The 21,020-nt window shown below is 38.0% G+C and overlaps 2 protein-coding genes across 2 annotated transcripts; both read left to right on the forward strand.

Annotated features, from left to right (window-relative positions):
* The first annotated feature begins 2,279 nt into the window (after window positions 1-2,279).
* On the forward strand, window positions 2,280-8,738 carry cldn15la (claudin 15-like a). The gene is made up of 5 exons (XM_082172826.1): window positions 2,280-2,673; window positions 3,810-3,974; window positions 4,090-4,171; window positions 4,820-4,933; window positions 7,860-8,738. The coding sequence occupies exons 1-5, from the start codon at window positions 2,457-2,459 to the stop codon at window positions 7,939-7,941; spliced, it is 660 nt and encodes a 219-aa protein (XP_082028952.1). The 5' UTR covers window positions 2,280-2,456; the 3' UTR covers window positions 7,942-8,738.
* A 2,975-nt stretch (window positions 8,739-11,713) lies between these two features.
* saga (S-antigen; retina and pineal gland (arrestin) a) lies at window positions 11,714-20,032 on the forward strand. The gene is made up of 15 exons (XM_082174150.1): window positions 11,714-11,926; window positions 12,249-12,309; window positions 13,610-13,670; window positions 13,762-13,806; window positions 13,899-14,098; window positions 15,232-15,291; window positions 15,474-15,541; window positions 15,716-15,851; window positions 16,025-16,109; window positions 17,699-17,771; window positions 17,854-17,991; window positions 18,097-18,174; window positions 18,293-18,307; window positions 19,309-19,383; window positions 19,674-20,032. Exons 2-15 carry the CDS (start codon window positions 12,262-12,264, stop codon window positions 19,774-19,776), a joined length of 1,185 nt encoding a protein of 394 aa, XP_082030276.1. The 5' UTR covers window positions 11,714-11,926; window positions 12,249-12,261; the 3' UTR covers window positions 19,777-20,032.
* Window positions 20,033-21,020: the final 988 nt, after the last annotated feature.

The following is a 21,020-nucleotide window of genomic DNA, read 5'->3' on the forward strand; positions in this document are numbered from 1 at the left end:
TGAGCAGCTTTTTGTGTGCTTCGGTGGCCACACCGAAGGTCATCCGGTCACAAAGCAGAGGCTATCCCACTGGATAGTAAACGCAATTGCTTTAGCTTACACTTCTATGATCCTGCAATGCCCCATCGGATTTAAAGCGCACTCCACTAGAGGCAAGGCCTCTTCCTGGGTGTGGTCCGGCGGAGTTTCCATTGGTGACATTTGTGCGGTTATCTCTGTCGACCTTGACTAGGTTCTATAACTTAGACTTGACTTGGTTCTATAACCAAGCTACAAGCATGGGTCCTGTATGTGTAAGTGGAGGCCTGACCTCTACATGAGGGTTGGCCTTGCCCAATTCGACGGGCTCTGCTCAGCTTTCACGTTCCTCTCTGCCATTGGCTCGTGAAGTTTCACTGCATGATTTTATTAAAACTTCAGTAAATCTGCGTAAAATGAGTTTTCCCATTGTGTCAAGAGACGCAGTACTCGTTCCCGTTATCTCAGGGAACCGAGGTTATGCTAGTAACCGAGTACGTTATCTCCTGCGTGTAGAAACAAACTTTGTTGTATTATTTTCATGTTATCACTGTGAAGCTGCTTTGATACAATCTGTATTGTAAAAAGCGCTATATAAATAAAGGTGACTTGACTTGACTTAAATGGTTTAGCCCAAACCTACCTTTCTGACCTTATACAACGTCCCATCAAGGTCTCTGAAATATATGTAATCATGTGTGTTGCCCAGTTGCCCCTTAAAGCAATAGCTCAGTGGTCTCTGTGTTATGTTCAATTGCTTAAAAGCTTTTACATTTTTATTAAGACAATTTTCTGGCAATTATAGAATGCTCATTTACATATGACACAGTTGCACTACCTGCTAATAGCCTTTTATGAGGACATGAGTATAGATATCTGTATGACAAAATAAAAACTAAGACTATTATCTTCCTATAGATAGTGAGGTAGAGAGTGAAAAAATGATGGGTTGGCAATTAGAAAAAGAGGGAGAGAAAAACAAAGAAACTCTGAAGTCATCTGTTTATTGAGAGAGCTTGGACTTTGAGCTCTGAAGATAATCAACCATTAACTGGCAAGCCATAAAACCATGAAGATATATGACCCAAATATGGTCCTAACTGTTGAAAACAGGTTACAGTGAAACCAAAGAGAGAGACATAATTTTAATTTATATTTATGAATATGCTTTTTTTTCACAGCATCAACTACCATTAATAAAAAGGGAAACTGACAAATTTGTTTTTTAAAAGAGTTACCACAAACTTACTTATTAATAAATCCTTGAAGTGTAATCCTGAAGCTAATTCATGTTGTAAATTAAGTTCTCTCACTTACTGTGTGTACTGACACACTGATGTACACTGGGGAGCATTTGTATAACTGACACCCTTTGTATTGCTCATCAATATTACATAGCACATAGTATTATTACATAATAGACCATTAATATTGTGTCCCAGCAAAACCATCCGGAAAGCAGTCCATGAAATGTGGATCAATGAGACAATATTTTCCAATATTTTCAATATTGTCTGAACTGATATGGTATCAGTTTGGAAGGTTTTTCAGTATGAAACAAACTCTACGTCCTGGCAACTTTTGTCATCAAGTAATGTAGAAGGGGATTATCCAGTGAGCTATCCCATCCATAAAGGGATATATATATATATATATATATATATATATATATATTTTTTTTTTTTTTGTTCCCTCAGTCACTGGCAATGACATTTCAGTTTCTCTTTTGATCTATTACCACACTCACTATATGCTCACAATAATTATGCAATACAATACAATACCACTAGCACCAGTATTACACTGATATGAGATTTCTCAGATTTTTTTTTATATTATATTAAACACATATTGGTACATGCTGTTAGTGGATCTTTTGCGGATCTTTTTATAGTTTTCCACTGAATCGGTGACTGAGTGTGTAAAGTTTAGTGTGTTATCCTGGCGATGGACTTTCCCGAGACGCAGGGATAGTCCCAGCATCCGCAATCATACATAGGACAATCAGTTAGGAAAATGGATTGATGGATAAATAATTTGGTGACTAAAAGAGCCAGTCACACTCTCAGGTTGTCGTAGGCTCTATTTTTATGCAATATTTATTACATTAGTTTTAATATAATCACAGAAAGAGACTACAATCATATGATAACTATATATGGTAATGGTGTGACCAGAGTAAATGTGTGTCTCACTATATGAAACGATCACACCCATCATCAACAGTCATCATTGTCATTAGCTGAGTGGGTTCTTGGGTGCGGCAATGGCTTTATGACCCTCCACAAAGGTTGAAGTCCTGCTGCTCAACGGAAGAAAACTTCAAACTTGGTTATCTGGAGTAGAGAAAGGTTCACAGGACTATTCTAGCACATTATTCTAGCCTATAATTTTCTATCCATCTTCTATTACACCAACTTTGTGTGCGAAGGGTAAAAATGTCAACAGCATTAGAGGTGACTGGATTCTTCATGTGTTTGGTCGGCTGGGTGGTTACTGGCCTTGCTGTGGCTAATGACTACTGGAAGATATCTAGTGTTCAAGGCACCGTGATCGTTTCAAACCGCCTCTATGAGAACTTATGGCATGCCTGCGGCGAGGACAGCACTGGAAAGGCCAACTGCCAAGACTTTCAATCCATGTTAGCCTTGCCAGGTAGGAACCAATTTAAAATGAAACCAGGTTATTAGGCTTGCTCTGTAAAATCAGCACACCTTAAGAGTAATTAATTCCTATCATGAATATAAACGTATCCAAGACTGTTTTAGAATCTTGCATTGGATTTTTTATGAACTATTCTTGGACCTGGAACTTGGTAAAGACTCTTTCTCCATGTTCAATCTCTGGCAGCCATTTTGTGTTGCAACAATATGGAGAACCGCCTACATCCACTTTTATCTGTTGATTTTATTTTTCAAGTATTACTGGCTTTTATTAAATGATAAACATATACACTAGTAATCGAAGAAACAGAGCTTTTTTGAGACTCCGAAACAATTGAAACAATTGCTGTGGAAAATGATTTAATCTTAAAAATAATGGTTCTGCGAAGAACATTGTATATCAATGGAACTATTATAATCCGCAAATGCTTCTTTACTGTGTATTTTTTTTCTTTCGATTTTTTAAATGTTCTTCACACTATAAAAAATAGTTATTTTAAGATCTGATCACTGAAAGGTTCTTTGTGGAACCAAAAATGGTTCTTCTATGAGATTGCTGCTAAAGCCTCTTGGAATCTTTATTTTCTAAGTGTTTTGAAGCACTCTAACACATACAAACTGTTTTTGTCATTAAAACGTAATCTATATTAATTAAACTGACGCAAGATCAGTTAAAACCATATTAGACACTAGTCCATGCATGGGTTTACCAGTTCAATGCCCCTAGCGGCAGAACCACTGAAACTGTAAAACGTTTTGAAGCAGTATATGATGTTTGCTGTAGGCTACATAGGCCAGTTTGATGCGCGCTTTGAAGCAGTGATTCGAAACAAAAGATTCAAAAAAGTTTAGAAGCTTCATGATGCAGTGTTAATGAAAGCACCTATCACTACCCTAGATCAATGATGCCAATCATAACAAAGACCACTATAATGTTTAATGATAACCTTTTATATGCATAATTCTATAAACACTTTACCAAACTTTAGATACGATGAAAGTCTGAACTATATTGTAACAGTAAACCTGCACACACCAAAGTTACAGTAGACTATAAAAGAAGACTAAACTCTAAACTCAAAAATCAAAGACTAAACTCTTTGTTTTTTTTGTGCTTCTTGTTTTCAGTTCATATTCAAGCATGTCGAGCATTAACGATCATCGCCTTGATCATGGGGCTGGTCGGTATAATTTTATCTACCATGGGGCTGAAGTGCATTAAGTTTGGGTCAAAAACAGATGAGGCAAAAGGCAAGACTATGGTCATTGGCGGCATTATCTTCATCCTTGCAGGTAAACAGAAATACATTGTCCATATGAATATGCAGTTTCTATTATTGTTTAGTTGTCTGCATGTTTCCACCTATTTAGGATTTATAATAATTAAGAAATGTTTATTTCTCCATAGGTCTTTGCACTATGGTGGCTGTATCTTGGTACGCTGCACGGATTGTTGAAGAATTCAATGACCCGTTCTATGGAGGCGTCAAGTGAGAAGACTCACATTCACACACACTTATCTAAATGGGGACATTCCATAGACTTCTGTTTTCATACATCTAATTACTATAGCCTAACTCTAATCTACATTCTAACCGTAACACTTACAGAAAACGTTCTGCATTTCTACAATTGACCCTCTAAACCAGGGGTATCCAATTCTGCTCCTGGAGTTCAGCTCTAAACCCAATTTAACTCACCTGAACCAGCTAATCAATGTCTTACTTGGCATAGTAGAATCCTCTAGGCAGGTGTGTTGAGGAAAGTTGGAGCTAAGCTCTCTAGGACAGTGGCCCTTCAGGACCGAGTTTGGACACTCCTGCTCTAGGGTAATGGTGTCAAATTCCGCTCCTGAAGGGCCACTGTCCTGCAGAGTTTAGCTCCAACCCTTATAAAACACATCTGACTCCCCACTGAATCATCAGACCAAGAAATCAACAGAAAAATAGATGGCAACTCATTATATATCAAGTACATTGTGTTTTACAAATTAGGACATCCTCAAACGGAGTAGGTCTATTGTCAGGTTCAGCACACTTACAATACTTACACACTTACACTTACACACTTACGGATACAAATTTGTTCCAGATATATTAAGTAGCCACATACACCTAACTATCTGCCTTTGTTTGCAGATTTGAGCTGGGTACTGGTCTCTATATAGGTTGGGCTGGTGCAGCGCTGTGTATCCTGGGTGGTGCATTCCAGTGTAGTGCCTTTAAAAGAGCCTCTCAAGCGAAAGACAAAGGGTAAATATCACACATAAGACAATTTTCTACACTGTAAAAAAAAAATTAACCAGAAAAATTAGTTAACTGGTTAACTTTAAGTTATCTTACCATATACGGTGGAAAAACTGTGAATGGTTTAACATCACATTATATGTAATTTTACTGTAAAATACTGTCAAATGTATAGGATTTTTTTTGCAAGGAAAAATGTACTTGGTTACTGACGTAACCTCGGATCCCTGAGATAACTGCAACGAGTACTGCGTCGCTAGGCGCAATGGGATTTTCTTTTTTCTTTTTCTGATTACTTAAGATTATAGAATAACGCAGTAAAACTGCAGGAACCAATGGCTAAGCAGCGGAGCTGCACGAAAGTCTGCCATTCTGCCATAGGGAATCAGCCAGGTTAATTTGACTGAGTCGTGCAGCGCGAAAGCATGGCCAGTGACGCAGTACTCGTTCCAGTTATCTCAGGGAACTGAGGTTACGTTAGTAACTGAGTACGTTCCCTTTGGAGACAGTTCACTGGTACTGCATCGCTAGATTCAGTGGGAACCCAGTCCAATCGAGCCGTGCTTAGAACTACAAAACGACAATCATTCTGGGGCCCTGGCCCAGGACGTATGAATAAGGGCCCAAGGGTGCCAAGGCTAAGATAGGGTAATATAAAGCCCAACAACATGGGACTCGCATGGGGGGGCTCTAGCGGGTTGAGCTCACGTAGAGGTCAATGGCCAGCTTACACAGACAGTACCTGTGCTTACAAGGCACATCCAGGTTATAGAATCTGGTGAATGTGGACGGCGAGGACCAGCCGGCCGCCGCACAAATGTCGTCAATAGACACTCCGCTGGACCCAGGATGAGGCCATTCCTCTGGTGGAGTGTGCTTTAACTCCAGTTGGGCACTATAGGCCCATCGAAGCGTAGGCCAACGCAATCGCATCCACTATCCAGTGGGACAGTCTTTCCTTCGTGACCGGATGACCTTTGGTGTGGCCACCGAAGCACGCAAAGAGCTCCTCAGACTGCCTAAACTGCCTAGAGGCGTCTTGTGACGGGGTTCTAGCCTCAGAAATAGTGTTCACGACTCTCAAGAGGCCAGAGGTGAAGGGCCCACAACGGGTCTGCTGAGTGCAGCTGTGTCAACTATGAGAACCCACCAGAAGGACTGCGTGTCTGTCCTCCCTGATCCGTCTGATGACCTGAGGGAGCAGCGCGACTGGAGGGGAGGCGTGTTGAGGAAGCCTCGGCCATTTGTGGGCCAGTAATAGTCTATGTAATAGTCTATTTAGTAAATGTCTATACATGAGTATTGACCGTGCTTTGAACAGGCAGCTTATGTAAACCTGCCACCTGTATTATTGTGGTGGATATCAGTACATTGTAAGGTAAAAATGCAGATTTTGCTTAGTAGGTATATTATAAAGTATAAGGTATAAAGTACGTATATTAACATTATATCACTGTGGCGAGCAGGACGAGGTCGAGGGCCGTGGGAGAACGGCACGAGGCCGGTGGCGTGATTGCAAATGAGTGACACCTGCGCGACGCACCGGTCTCGCATCTCTCACGGAGGAGCGGAAGCATAAAGGAGGAGCGACGACAGTGAAGAGCGAGAGAGGACAGGCCTGATTTTTAGTTCATGTTTTGTTTCTGTTTGTGTTGCCAGCAGTCGTCCGTGAGGGGCTGCTGGCTTTTACTTTCATTTTTGTATTTGTGTACATATTTATTAAATATGTTTGAATGTCCGCCGGTTCCCGCCTCCTTCTTCCCATAACATCTGTCTGAACCCCGTTACATTGGTGCCGAAACCCGGGAAGAAGGAGGGACACGCTGTCGGAGAGCCCTCGCTGCTGGGAGGAATCGCGGTGCTGAGGAGGTCGGGCAGCACGAGGGAGCGTCGGCCGCCGATTGCTGCCCGAGGCGATGGTGCTGGATCGAAAGAAGATCAGGTGGGACGGAGAGCTCGCTGCCGTCCTCCTGGGTCGAGGAGGGATGGCTGCCATCCGCGAGGGAGCGGAGGAGTCGCTCCCGTTCGCCGTGGGCCGGAGCCTGTTGCCGTCGGCCATGATGGGGGCGGAGCAGGGGACGGGAGGCTCGCTGCCGGCTGCCCTCGACAGGAGGAGCCATCGCCGTCCGCCAGGAGGCGGAGGAGCGTCGAGCCGTCCCCCAACGGATGTCCAGTACCATCGCATGGCACCGCGAGTGAGTCTCTCAGCTGGTTGAGGGCCGAGTGGCAGTGTGTCCGGGAACCGGATCAAAGATTTTTTTTTTTTTTTTTTTTTTCTCTCTCCCCTCTCTCGTCTCTGTCGCTCCTCATGCTTCCGTCTCCTGTACTCTCGCCTCGTCTGTCCATACCCCCAGGTACCGCAGCCGCCGTGATCGGTCCTCCCGGGGAGGGGGGGGGGGGGGAGTAGGCGCAGCCTCGGTGGTACCCCCCGGCCTGCGAGGGGCGATGGGGGTATGTGGCGAGCAGGACGAGGTCGAGGGCCGTGGGAGAACGGCACGAGGCCGGTGGCGTGATTGCAAATGAGTGACACCTGCGCGACGCACCGGTCTCGCATCTCTCACGGAGGAGCGGAAGCATAAAGGAGGAGCGACGACAGTGAAGAGCGAGAGAGGACAGGCCTGATTTTTAGTTCATGTTTTGTTTCTGTTTGTGTTGCCAGCAGTCGTCCGTGAGGGGCTGCTGGCTTTTACTTTCATTTTTGTATTTGTGTATTTATTTATTAAATATGTTTGAATGTCCGCCGGTTCCCGCCTCCTTCTTCCCATAACATCTGTCTGAACCCCGTTACAATCACGTAATGAAATATATGGTTATATGTAATAAACAGGCATTCTGTAAAACTGGAAACATTGTCATAGTATTTTTTACTCCTTATATTTCTAATCTTGCTGTTTCTTTAACTTTTGATGATGTTTTTTTCTCTGTTTAACAGGGCATACTACCCAGGTGGAAAGCCAAAGACAATCTATACTCCCGCTCCATCTACTGCAGAGACGTCAAAAGCTTACGTTTGAGACACCCATATTACCCACCCATATTAACAAGGCTGAACTTTTGTTACGTTGTTTTACTCAATTATGTTTTTGCTACTTTTTTTGTTTTGTTGTTGTTTTAGGACTAAATCATGACAAATGTAAAGATCACTTAAATTGTCATGAATGCTTAACTTCAGGAATAAAATATGTTCTGTGAATTAAGATATCTAGATATTGGTAACACTTTACAATAAGGTTCGTTAGTGAACATTAGTTAACTACATTAATTAACATGAACTAATAATGAACTGCATGTATACAGCATTTATTAATCTTTGCTAATGTTAATTTCAACATTTACTAATACTTTATTAAAATCTTGTTAACATTAGTTCATGCACTGTTAACTAACAATTAACAGCTGTTTTGTTTTTTATTAACTATAATATTAACAAAGATGAACAAATACAGTAACAAATACTCATGGTTAGTTCATGTTAGTTAATACATTAACTAATTTTAACTAATGAACCTTATTGTAAAGTGTTATCTAGATATTTTGCCATGGTGTTTAGACTTGTGTTTTTATGTATGGGGAGACTGGGGAAAGCTTTTTACTGCAGAGAATATTTCTCCTCGGTTCATTTTTGAGAAGTAATTTCTCTATGGGAACTTACATTACACATTGGCTACAGAAACACTTTGTAACATTTACACTGTTATTACCCTAGGAAACAAACACACGTGATCACATGATAGCTGGCAGGGCATGTTGTCACATTGTATTTGATATTTGGGACCGGCTGTTTAAATAAAACAATAAGGTTTCTACACAATTGTCATAATGTATATGATGATATTGGACATGCAATTAGGAGAATGTCAGATTTCACAAATTTATATAATACATATAAAATATGATTTATAATAAAACATTTAATAAAATATATAAAATCATATAGTTACTGAGAAATAGCCTTTGAGACCACTTTCTAATGTAACAACTAGCCCTTCTCCTCTAAACATGCTTAGTTTGAGTAGAGACCGTCCAATGCCCAATTCACTACACAATATGTCAAAAATGAAATGTGAATAAATAATTTTTTAACTGACAAAATCAGTTCTGATTTCTGAAAATGAATGGATAAATGTTGCCAATTACCACATCATATCTTTCAAACTGTAATCCCTGTAAAGCTAAACTAGTTTCGATTCAAATGGAACCAAAACTGAAATCAAAGTCTTACATTGGGCCATGCAGACGAAGATTATGGAAGAGCAGAGATAGGTGGATCTCAATATCAGCTATTAAACTTTATTAATAAACAAAACAAAGGAATACAGGACAAAAATACAGGAATCGCAGGAGTAGCCTACAAAATGTAACAGCTTTGACTTAAACTCAAAAACAATATAGGACAATGAACTAAACCAAATTCAGGGCTTAAATATACAGGACTAAATGACAAACTTAACCAGAACCAGGTGTGCAACATCATTAGTAACTGTAGAGTTATGTGGTATTTCCCTTTAAGGCCAGCCCCTCCTCCCATGACGTGGAACAGAGAGCACAGATTTGGAGAGGGCAGTTCAATAAACTAAGTGTACGGAGCAACACAACTTCTGTGTTTATGTCTATCAAAAACTACAGTAACCATGACAACAAATGAAGAGCGGTAATGTGGGGAACAAAGGAAACACGAACAGAACACAGGAAAAGGAGATACAAACGAAAACTCCATAAAACAGAATGAAAACCTAACAAAAAGGACCACAAACTGGAATATATATATATTTTAAAATTTTTGGTAACACTTTATAATACTGTTCCATCATCAATGAATAACTACACAGGAACAAATGAGTAATGCCCTATTAACACTTTAGTAACTACCATTAACTAACAAGAAACTTTGATGAACTAATTAAGTAATATTGTCTCAAATGTGATATTCACATTAGCTCATCCAAACTACTATTTTTTTCAACCTTACAAGCTATTAATAAGCAGTAATTTGGGGTTTATTGAGGCAAAAGTCGTAGTTAATAGTTAGTTGATAGTGATAATTGGACCCTATAAACTAAAGTGTGACCATTAATTCTGAAGTAAAGATCATGGTAACCCACTAGTAATGACTGTTTGAATGTATTACCGAATCCTTCAGAAGGAATTACTTATTTGGATCAGAATTCTAAAGTGAAAAACATGATATCTCTGTAGTAATGACTGAAGTCATTGTAAGCTTTTGAGTTTTTTTCTAAGGGTTTGGACAGTAATGACTCAAGTGTTACTACATCCTTCAGAATGAATTACTAATTATTTGGATCAGTATTCTAAAGTGAAAAGCCTGACAACTCCCTATCCTGAATAGTAGTTCTCTTCTGGGAGATATGAAAAAATAGTAGTTGTTGATTAGCTAATAGTGAACTTCCTCATTCAACACTATTTATTACTTACTAATTTTTTTATCAGAGTTTCTTGTTGGTTAATAACAGTTACTAGACTGTTAATAATGCATTACGTATTTGTTACTGTGTAGTTATTCATTAATGATGGAACAGTATTCTAAAGTGTTACCAAATCTTTTAAAATGCAGAAAGTAAGCACTGCATGCTATGGTTAACTGAGTTTCATACATCTAAGTGCAAGTGTGTATGATATGTGAACCAAGTTTTTGGTCAGCATTCAAGGGGGCGCTGTGGAGCACCCCGGCCACGCCCAAGTACCAGCTTCTGTTTGGCCCTAATGGCCTACGATTCCAACATGTGTGTCAATTTTCATGAGTTTTTTAAGCATGATAAGGGCCCCAAAAGTGCCAGAGAAGTCGGGATTTAATTTTTTTAAAAATAATAATCCTTAGAAAAACAGTCGTGCCTCCGCGCCTTTGGGGCTTGGGCCCTAATAATAATAAGAATGAATAATCCTACGGAAAACAATAAGGCCTTTGCCCTTTCAGGGCTTGTGCACTAATATGACTTCATCTCTTTCATGGTGGTAATCCCTCCTCAGCTTCCTAGGTGTTTACACTGCTGACACTGACAGTCTGGGATTATAACTGAGACACTATCAATGATTAATACCTCTGAGCATCGCCTCCTTTGATTAAATCTCTATGGATGTATTATATATTCTTGAATATATCCATATATAACATCAGTTTTAGGTTACACTTTATTTCGATGATCCACTATATGTCTACTAACTCTCATCAGAATATTAGTACTAGTAGACTGGTAGTGTTAGGGTTCGGGTAATAAGTTGACATGTAGTTGCAAAATTACTTATAGTCAGTAGAAAGTCTATTGGGGGAGCATCAAAATAAAGTGTTTGCAAAATAAAAAAACTGCTAATTGACATGTAGTTGCAAAGTTACTTAAAGTTACTAGAATGTGTAAAGTGGACCATCGAATAAAAAGTTGTATTTCTTTTAATGATAAACACTCCCGCCCAATGAAGTATACTGTTTGTAAGTATAATATACTGTTACTAAAGCTTTTATTTACAATGTTTATTTAATTGATTACATTGATTATTTATTAGTTCCGAAGTTACAATGTGCAAATGCATTTGTTTTATAGACTGACTTCTAATTGTATTTTTGACTCAGATTTTGTATACAAGTTGAAATTTCCCACCCTATAAACAACTAGTGAGCTGTTTACACACAAAGCCCATGAGAGAGACCACATTTCTCGGCACGTGACTTGCCCTGACAAATAAAGTGCTTGTGCACAGAGTGTCAGTGCCTAGTAATCTCCCCCAATGCTGACTAAAGCGAACCAACCCAATCCGCTCAGGCAGGTATAGCACATGCAGAAAGCACAGCAAGCTATCTATCCATATCCGTCTGTCTATTTGGAAAGCTGGAGAATGTGTGAAGGGGATTTTAGCTATAACCCTGTCTAACCTGATTAGTTGGGCAATACACATCCTGAGTACAAATACCATCTCCTCCCCACGGGTCACTGCTTTCTCTGTCCTCAAGCCTCAGACCTCACAAATTAGTCGAAGCATCACTGCCAGGTATGAAATTCATAATGCATGTAGAATTTAAAGGACCTTCTGTTGGGTGTTATGTGGGACATGAGTAATGTTGATTATATGTCACTGTTGTGTAAAAAAATTATCTAAGTTTTGAAGTCACTCTGATGTTGGAAAGCCTTGATTAAGGTTTACTAGATGACATATGAAGAATATTATTCTTATAGCTTGAAGGACTTTTTCTGTAATGAAAGTTAGTGACTTACATGCAATGATTGTTGCAGTTAGGTTTACATTGCATAATGGCTTGACATTAATCTAAGCATTAATTTATTGTTGTTTTGTTTGTTTGTTTTTGTTTAAGTCTCTAAACAACAATGAGTCCAAAACAGGTCGTCTTCAAGAAAATATCCAAGGACAAGTCGGTAAGTTAAGGCAACTTCAAAAATATAATCAACATAACTATACAGGTGGATATAGTACCTTAATATAGTGATAAAGAGAATATATTTGCATGAATAGGGTACAAAATTAGCCTGAAATGCTTTTATTCTTTCTCTTCAAATGGTCATTAAAAGAAGATGCCTAAATTGATGATAAAAAAATATTTAATACTAGACTTGATTAACAGAGTAAACTTTGATACAAGGAATCAACCCCTTTAGAGTTGACTATATGTGGAGTTGACTATCCAACTATTCTCCAAACCCTTCCTATGTTGGGTTGAGGGGATGCTGGAAGCATATCGCTGGATGGATGGACACTTTCACTCACTGGCAATTCAGTGTCTCCATTTCATCTATCCTGCATGTTTATGGATTGTGGAAGAAACTGGAGTACCCATGGGAAACCCAAGCCCACACAGGGAGAGCATGCAAACTCCACACAGAAAGGCTTCCTGACTCAGCCAGGACTCGAACCTGGGATATTATTGTTGGAGTTCACTATATATACATATGCATATATATATATATATATATATATATATATATATATATATATATATATATATATATATATATATATATATATATATATAAATAATGCTTTTGACACAGGCTGCACATGCAGGTGTGATCAGGTGTACATTTGGTTTCTTGTTCGATTGTATGTGGTTGTCTAGTTGATTCTAAATGGCTGACAGAAAATCTGGGACATGCAGAAATATTTTGGTGTTTCTCATTTCTCAGATAAGGATTTATGGTAACACTTTACAATAAGGTTTCATTTGTTAACATTAGTTAACTACTTTATTTAACATGAACTAAGAAATAACAATACTTCTACAGCATTTAGTAATCTTATTTAATGTTAATTTCAACATTTACTAATACATTCGTTGTAAACATTAGTCAATGCACTGTGAACTAACATGAACAATTAATGACAGTTGGGTTTTTATTAACTAGCATTAACAAAGATAAATAAATATTGCAACAAATGTATTGCTCATTGTTAGTTCATGTTAGAAATCAGGCCTACATTTACTAATGTTAGCAAATGAGACCTTATTGTAAAGTCTTACCGCAACTGGACAATGGCCACAGCAAAGTATGATTTGTGGCTCTACAGAAGCATTGGAAAGTGTGTGTTCAACATGCACGGGATGTGATCGGTTATTAGTCTGTTTATGTTAGATAAGTGGACCTGGGAAAAAGAACAACACACAAAAGACTTTTCCTCTTTTAGGCTTGTTAAGTAATATATGTTGTGTTTTTGAATCAGGTTGGTGTGTATATGGGGAGGAGAGACTTTGTTGACCGTGTTGACTCAGTGGATCCAGTGGGTACGTGAGAGAATCATTTTACTGTGATTTTAAGCACTTACCAAGTTTTCTTAAAACTTGCATTTACTTTGACCTTTTCCTTCTCCATCAGATGGCGTCCTTCTCGTTGACCCTGAACAGCTGAAAGGGAAAAAAGGTCACTAGATTCATTCAAAGTTTACAAACTGAACTGAGGATAAATCAGATGTATTATAATGAGAAGCGCTTTGTGATTGTGTCGCCCTCTAGCATACGCCAGCTTGTCCTGCGTGTTCCGATACGGCCGTGATGATACGGACGTGATGGGCATCTCGTTCAAACGAGAGATCTACATGGCCACCCGGCAAATCTACCCCCCACTGCAGGACAAAGAGCAGGGCATTCTCACCAAGGTTCAGGATAAACTACTGCGCAAACTGGGTGACAATGCCTACCCGTTTTTCTTTGAAGTAAGCATCTTCAAGTGATTGCATTAGACCTTTTCCTTGCAAAATTAGAAATGATACTATGGTACTGAATCGCATCACCTTTACCAAAAACATGTAAATCATGGTATTTACATGTTTTCCAAGGTGCATCAAAGACCATGGTACCATCACAGTCAATTCAACCTTTATTTAAATAGAGCTTTATACAATTCAGATTATTTCGAAGCAGCTTTATAGTGATAAACATCGGGAAAATGATTAAATGATGCAAACAGACTTCATTTCGGCTGAACAGCAGCTCTAAAAAACAATAGTATCATTTCAATCAGTGTTGATTCACTTCTGTTGTGAAGATCATCAATTTAATTAGTTAGTTTCATCTATAAAGCAGTTCTGCAGAAAAAAAGTTATCTCATCGTCCAGCTCAGTTCAGTTCTCATCCAATAGTCAGTGCAGTCAAATCAACAATATTGTTGAATGTTAAAGGGTTAGTTCACCCAAAAATGAAAATTCTGTCATTAATTAATCACCTTCATGTCGTTCCAAACCCGTAAGACTTTCATTCATCTTAGGAACACAAAGATATTTAAAAAAATTAAATCTGAGAGCTTTCTGTCCCTCCATTGACAGCTACGCAGCTGACAAAAAGTTCATAAAGAGATCATAAAACTATGATCATTCTCGTGTTACGCAGCACGTTTCCGCAAGAAGCAATGAGGTTTGTTCTCGCGCATCAAGTAGGTTGAGTGTCCCCAAGCAGGTTAGTGTCCCCAAGCAACCCAGAGGCAACACTGGCAAGGAACCCAAACTCCATCAGGTCCTACTTTTTTTTTTGCATTCAGTTGTAATAATGACCTGCATCCATTCTCTAAACTGCTTGTGCGTTGTGCCTATCCCACCGCCTCTGGCTGTAGGAAGCATAGACAGTCCATTGCAGGGCTAACATCCACAGACACAGGCCTATACATTTACAGTCCTACGGGTTCACACCTACGGGTGAAATTTAGTATCGCCACCTAATACCCTAATAATGACATAATTTGTGGCAATGTTGTGTGTGTGTGCATCTGTGCTATTTCATTTTTATATATAAAACAACATCTTATGTTTTTGTATATTGAAGAAGCTGATAAAGAATATTTCTGTTTCTTTAGTTCCCTGATAACTTGCCCTGCTCAGTAGGAATACAGCCAAGCCCAAAAGATTCTGGAAAGGTAACATCTTACTGTCAAACATCAAACTATTCTGCTAAACTAAGAAGAAATTTTGTTTTAAGATATGGTGCAACATATGTTATATCAAATATGTCATCAGTCTTTCTCTGACATAGTTGTTTTATTTTGTATGTACGTGATATATGCCCTCTGAGTGGTTTCATATCTATACTTTTTCACAGTACTGTGCTGTTCAGTTCGAGGTGAAAGCCTTTTGTGCTGAGAGCCAGAATGCAAAAGTTCGCAAACGGTTAGTCCAACCTACAACTCTTTGTTCTTATTCTCTATTCGGGTGGAATAAGGACCACAAGTTAAGTGTCAAAAGACAGAACAGGTTCCCTCATGTAGTCTGTGGAGCAGTGAAGACCATTGTTTGGTATAGATCTCAACAATAATATGTCTTGTTCCCCTCCACCACCATCAGGAGCACAGTATGTTTGACGATTCGCAAGGTCCAGTACGCTCCAGAGCAGCTCGGACCAGCTCCCTGTGTGCAGACCACCCGTGACTTTCTCATGTCTGACAAACCACTGCATATGGAGGCAAACTTAGAAAAACAGGTGGGTTTCAAACAGACTACTAGGCGAGCATGCATGTATCTTTCTTTGTTGTTAGCAACGTTTTATACTGCTTTTTAAATGAAGAATGACATTTTATGGAATATAATGAATCAGTTTGCAATGCTGCACCATAGTTTTTCTTAAATTAAATGATTTAGACTTTTTTCTTGTAGACTTACTATCATGGGGAACCCATCAACTTAAGTGTCAAAATCCGGAATGACTCCAACAAAAATGTGAAGAACATCATTGTTTCTGGTAAGAGCGAGTTTGAAATGTTGACAAATCGGTAAACACGAGAAATAAGTGTTTCAGTTTAAATTTCAGTTTAAATGAATGTGCCAAATACTTTGAAATGTACTCTTTTGTTTGATTTACTTTACAATCTGAAAAAAACGTGCCATTTTATAAAAAGTGACCTATTGATTTTGACACGTAGGGCCCTAATTTAAGGATCTAAGCGCATGGTCTAAAGCGCACGGCGTAAGTGCACTTAGGGCGTGTCGGAATCCACTTTTGCTAGTTTAATGACGGGAAAAATGGTCGGTGCACCCGGCGCATGGTCTAAAAGGGTTGTCCCTATTCTCTTAATGAGTAAAGGGTGTGTTTTGGGCGTAACATACAACAAATCAATCAGAGTCTCATCTCCCATTCCCTTTAAAAGCCAGTTGCGCTCGCAAGCAGACCATCTACTGGACAAGCTGGATTCAAACATATCTTTATGTACACAATAATAATCTTTTACATTCTAATCCTTTTATTTTTTGTATTTGGCATGTTTGTGTGCTGCTGCGTGTTTGTGTGCTGCTGCGCTGCTGCGCTGCTGCGCTGCTTATTACCCTCTGTGTGTAATAACCAGTGTACGTGCGTTGTGCACCCGCCTCTAGGCTCATATTACTAACACGCTCTTTAAATAACAAAAAAAATAGACCAGGTTTCAGTTGATCAATGGCGCAGTCTATTGGTCCATGGGCACACAAATGGGTGCAAATGCATTTGCTATTTAAACAACGTGGCGCAGGACGTGAAAAGGATAACTGTGTCGGGCTGAAACTAGCAAAAAACAAAAAATTGCGCCGGGTGTATGATAGGGCCCATAAGGTGTCCTCTCATAAACTCATAAAACAGTTCTCTGTCTGGTTTAATTCTCAGCATGTTTCTACATTGGTTGAACCACATGACTTTGATTTGGCAGACTTATTATTTTATTTATTTTTTTCATAAAATGTTAACGCAACTTCTTCCCGGTTTTTTTTCTGGGAAATAATATTTTTTAGATGATTAAAGATTATGCCAAACTATAAGGTTTTCTTTTCAAGAGTTAGTTTTATTATTTTAATGATATCAGCACAGTTGTTCCACACTGATACTTTTGCCCCAATTCATAACATGTCAATAGCGTTGCATATGTGTTTTTTTTATTATTTTTTTTTTTTTTAATAGATGATCTACATTATCTTATTGACCCTGGCAAATTCATTGAAATGTAGATATTTGGGTAACACTTCACAATAAGGTTAACATTAGTTAACTACCTTAGTTGATCAGAACTAAGAATGAACAATACTTCTTCAGCATTTATTAATGTTAGTTCATATTAATTTCAATATTTACTAATACATTATTAAAATCAAAGGTTGTATTTGTTAACATACATTAACAAACATTAATAAATACTGTGACAAATATATTGCTCATTGTTAGTTCATGTTAGTTAATACATTAACTAATGTTAACTAACGAACCTTATTTTAAAGTGTTACCGATATTTGTATACACAGTCAGTCATAAGTTAAGTTGACTGCTGTAAATATAAAATAACACACTTGTGGTTGTTTGCCTTTTAGTGGAACAAATCGCCAATGTGGTGCTGTACTCCAATGACTGTTATAATGAGATAGTGGCCACAGAGGACTCTGGGTAATCATTTTATACAGATATGTAGATGTAGTCCAATAAAACAATAAATATTAATCTGACTGAAGATTCCTATTTGGTGCAGGGACTCTGTTGATTCAGGTGCCAAACTGGACAAAGTTTACACCTTGCTTCCCCTCATGGCCAATAACAGAAAAAAGCATGGCATCGCACTGGATGGAAAACTGAAGCATGAAGACACCAATCTAGCCTCTTCAAGCATGTGAGTCCCCATGTGAAGATAATTAGAGCTGCTTTAGTTTATTGGGGAAAAAAACTTTCATTAATGCATTCAAAATGTTTACTACGTTTAAATGCTCTATTGCAGCATCAAAGAGGGAGTCCTGAAGGAAGTTCTGGGGATCATGGTGTCTTACAGAATTGTTGTGAAGCTTATTGTTGGAGGGTTTGTATCCCAAGACACAATATACTACCACAGTATAAAACCACACATGCTTGATGTGTGTTTTACCTGTTGTGTGTCACATCCATCCTAATGTTTTCTGTTTTTCTTCTTCATATAGGATTATGGGAACCAGGTAAATATTAAATTTCTTCAATCTTGGAGTCAGAGAATTCCATATCAATAAAGCTTTAATGTGTGTGCATATGTAGTAGAGTCCAAAAATCTGAGACCTAATTGAAAATCTGTAACACGAGGGAGCTGAATATATGGCAGACAGGGGTATTTGTTCAAATGTACAACAGACAAAACAATAAACACACCGTTAACCAGGGAATGCAGGGAACTGAAATTTTGACTGACAAAACAAAAAGAGAAACACTAGGGCTATATATACACACAGGCTAACAAGCTTAACAAGATAATGAGATAACAAAACACACCTGGGGGAGAAAATCAACATGAAAAACAAAAAAAAAGGCCTACAAAGATGGCATACAGAAGTGGAAGTATAACAAAAGTTAATGTACAAACACGGATGCTGCGTCCAAAATCGCATACTAGTAGGTACTTCATTTGAACTTAGTATGAATGAATTCGACTACATCCACCATTTTGTTACTCTCACGTGACCACAGTTGCCACAGTTGTCCTTCACTTCCATTCATAAATCCTCTCCCGTAGCCTAATGGGATAGTAATGTAATCTCAGCGGAAGTAGGACTTTTCCCCTACTGTCTTTTTCCAAATATTCGGACATACTAGCCTACTCTTTTGGTGTACTGTTTTTCGCATACTATATAGTATAGGGAAGTATTGGATTTTGGACGCAGCCAACAAAATCTGAGATTCAAAATCTTATTTAAATCTAGTAAAAAAAAACTTTTTGGTCACACTTTATATTAGGTGTCCTTAACTACTATGTACTTTGAACAAAATTTACATTTGTACTATGTACAAAAAATAAGTACAATGCACTAACTGTGTTCATATTGTATTGCTTCTACTGAAGTAGGATACAGGTGTATATAATATATATAGTATAATATAAAGTGAGACCAACTTTTTTGCTAGCGGTCTCAGACTTTTGGACTATACTGAGATCCCTTTATATAAGCTTTGTGTTTTGATATATCAGTGAGGTTGGAGTGGAGCTCCCTTTCCAGCTTATGCACCCGAAGCCTGAAGCAGGTATTATTATATACGAACATGCGTGAATGTCCTTACACATGTTCTTTTATCTGTCTCTTAAATATTTTGTGGTTCACAAACAATTATATATAAGCAACTCCTTAAAAATTTTGTTTCTCTTTATTGCCTCCTGAAGTGAAAGAAAGGTCAGTCATGATTTAAACAGTTTACTCTGCATGTTCAAGAATTAGGATTCAAATTTAAATTATCTTTTTTTTATTTAATAATAACTCATTTTTATGTACCTTCAATAATATATGTGTAATGTATCTGCTTCTTGTCCTTTTTATGTGACTGTGTGGCTGTTTGTAGCGAACTGGAGGATGAAGTGGTATTTGAGGAGTTTAAGCGTACCTACTTGAAAGGCATGGCCGAGGATGAGGATGAGGGAAACGTATCACCTGCCGAGAATTGAGGAATGCATGTCAACCAGTTCTTGAAGCATATTTAAGGCTGTTCAAAATAGAAAATCATTTAGAGAGCATCACTGAAATAGAGCACTGCTCTGGACTGTTATTAGCAGATAATGTTATTGTCAATATGAATAATTTCCAAATATATAGTTCTCTAGAGACCATTCTGCAGACATTTTGGTGTATATCTTTAGTAATTTGAAAGAAACTGCTTTGCTGGAATTTGGTGACTAGACAACAATAGTATAAAACTACATAGTAAAGTCCTAGCTGTGTGTGTGTGTGGTTTTTTTGTTTTTTTGTTTTGTTTAGTTGCAACACACTTTGTGATATAAAGCAACATTCTTTAGTGTAAGTAAATGTATTGTTATAAAATAGTGTATTATAATGAAATACTGTACTGTAGCTAGATGTTCAGTTTATGAAAGCATGATAAAGAAGGTAAATTCTATTGTACAAACACCACAAAGGTTTAAAAAAAAACAGTTCTTGTTCGTTTTTATTTATAAAATAACAGTATCCATACAGACACTGTAACTGGATATTTTTTCCAAATATGATTTTCAACATTACAGACTACAGGCAAGGTGCAAGGACAAACGTATTTAATCCATATTTATTGAAATAGATAAAGCTCAATAGAGTCAATACAGACCAAAATGACTGAATAAATACTTTTTTATATTAATCTCAATAACGATATGTAATATCACAATTTCTCAGGTAAAGTTGATTGTCAACTGATAGTTGTAAATAAAATCACAAATATCTTTATTTTCTCTATGCACAATGATAAAGGAGAAATCTGTAAATATCTTATTTCAACAGCAGTTAGCTTGCTTACTGTTGCTTACAATGGCTCTTCGTACTCCTATTGACATCATTAAGCTTCTGTTAGCTTCAAACAACCGCAGTTGAGCAGCTCATCTAGAACATTTGTTTGTTACTCTCTATCTTTCAGATAAAGTACATTGAGCATTGGGCTTTATCCTCTCTCACTCATGCATTATGTAAACAAAATCATAACTAAAAATTTTAATATAATTTTAATTATACATGAGTAAAATTTATTAAAAAGATGCATCTGCTCATACATGCTTACAAAACAATTTGCCTATTTGCTGTAATTTCAGCAGACATAATTCAACATTACGAGGATTTCATGAGCAGGTCAACAGGAGACAGTTTACACTCGTACAAAAGGAAATACATTTTTTTTTCACAATGATATATGTTGAAAACGTGA

Source organism: Leuciscus leuciscus, assembly GCF_965113295.1.
Source record: "Leuciscus leuciscus genome assembly, chromosome: 6".
In the NCBI taxonomy this organism is placed as follows: domain Eukaryota; kingdom Metazoa; phylum Chordata; class Actinopteri; order Cypriniformes; family Leuciscidae; genus Leuciscus; species Leuciscus leuciscus.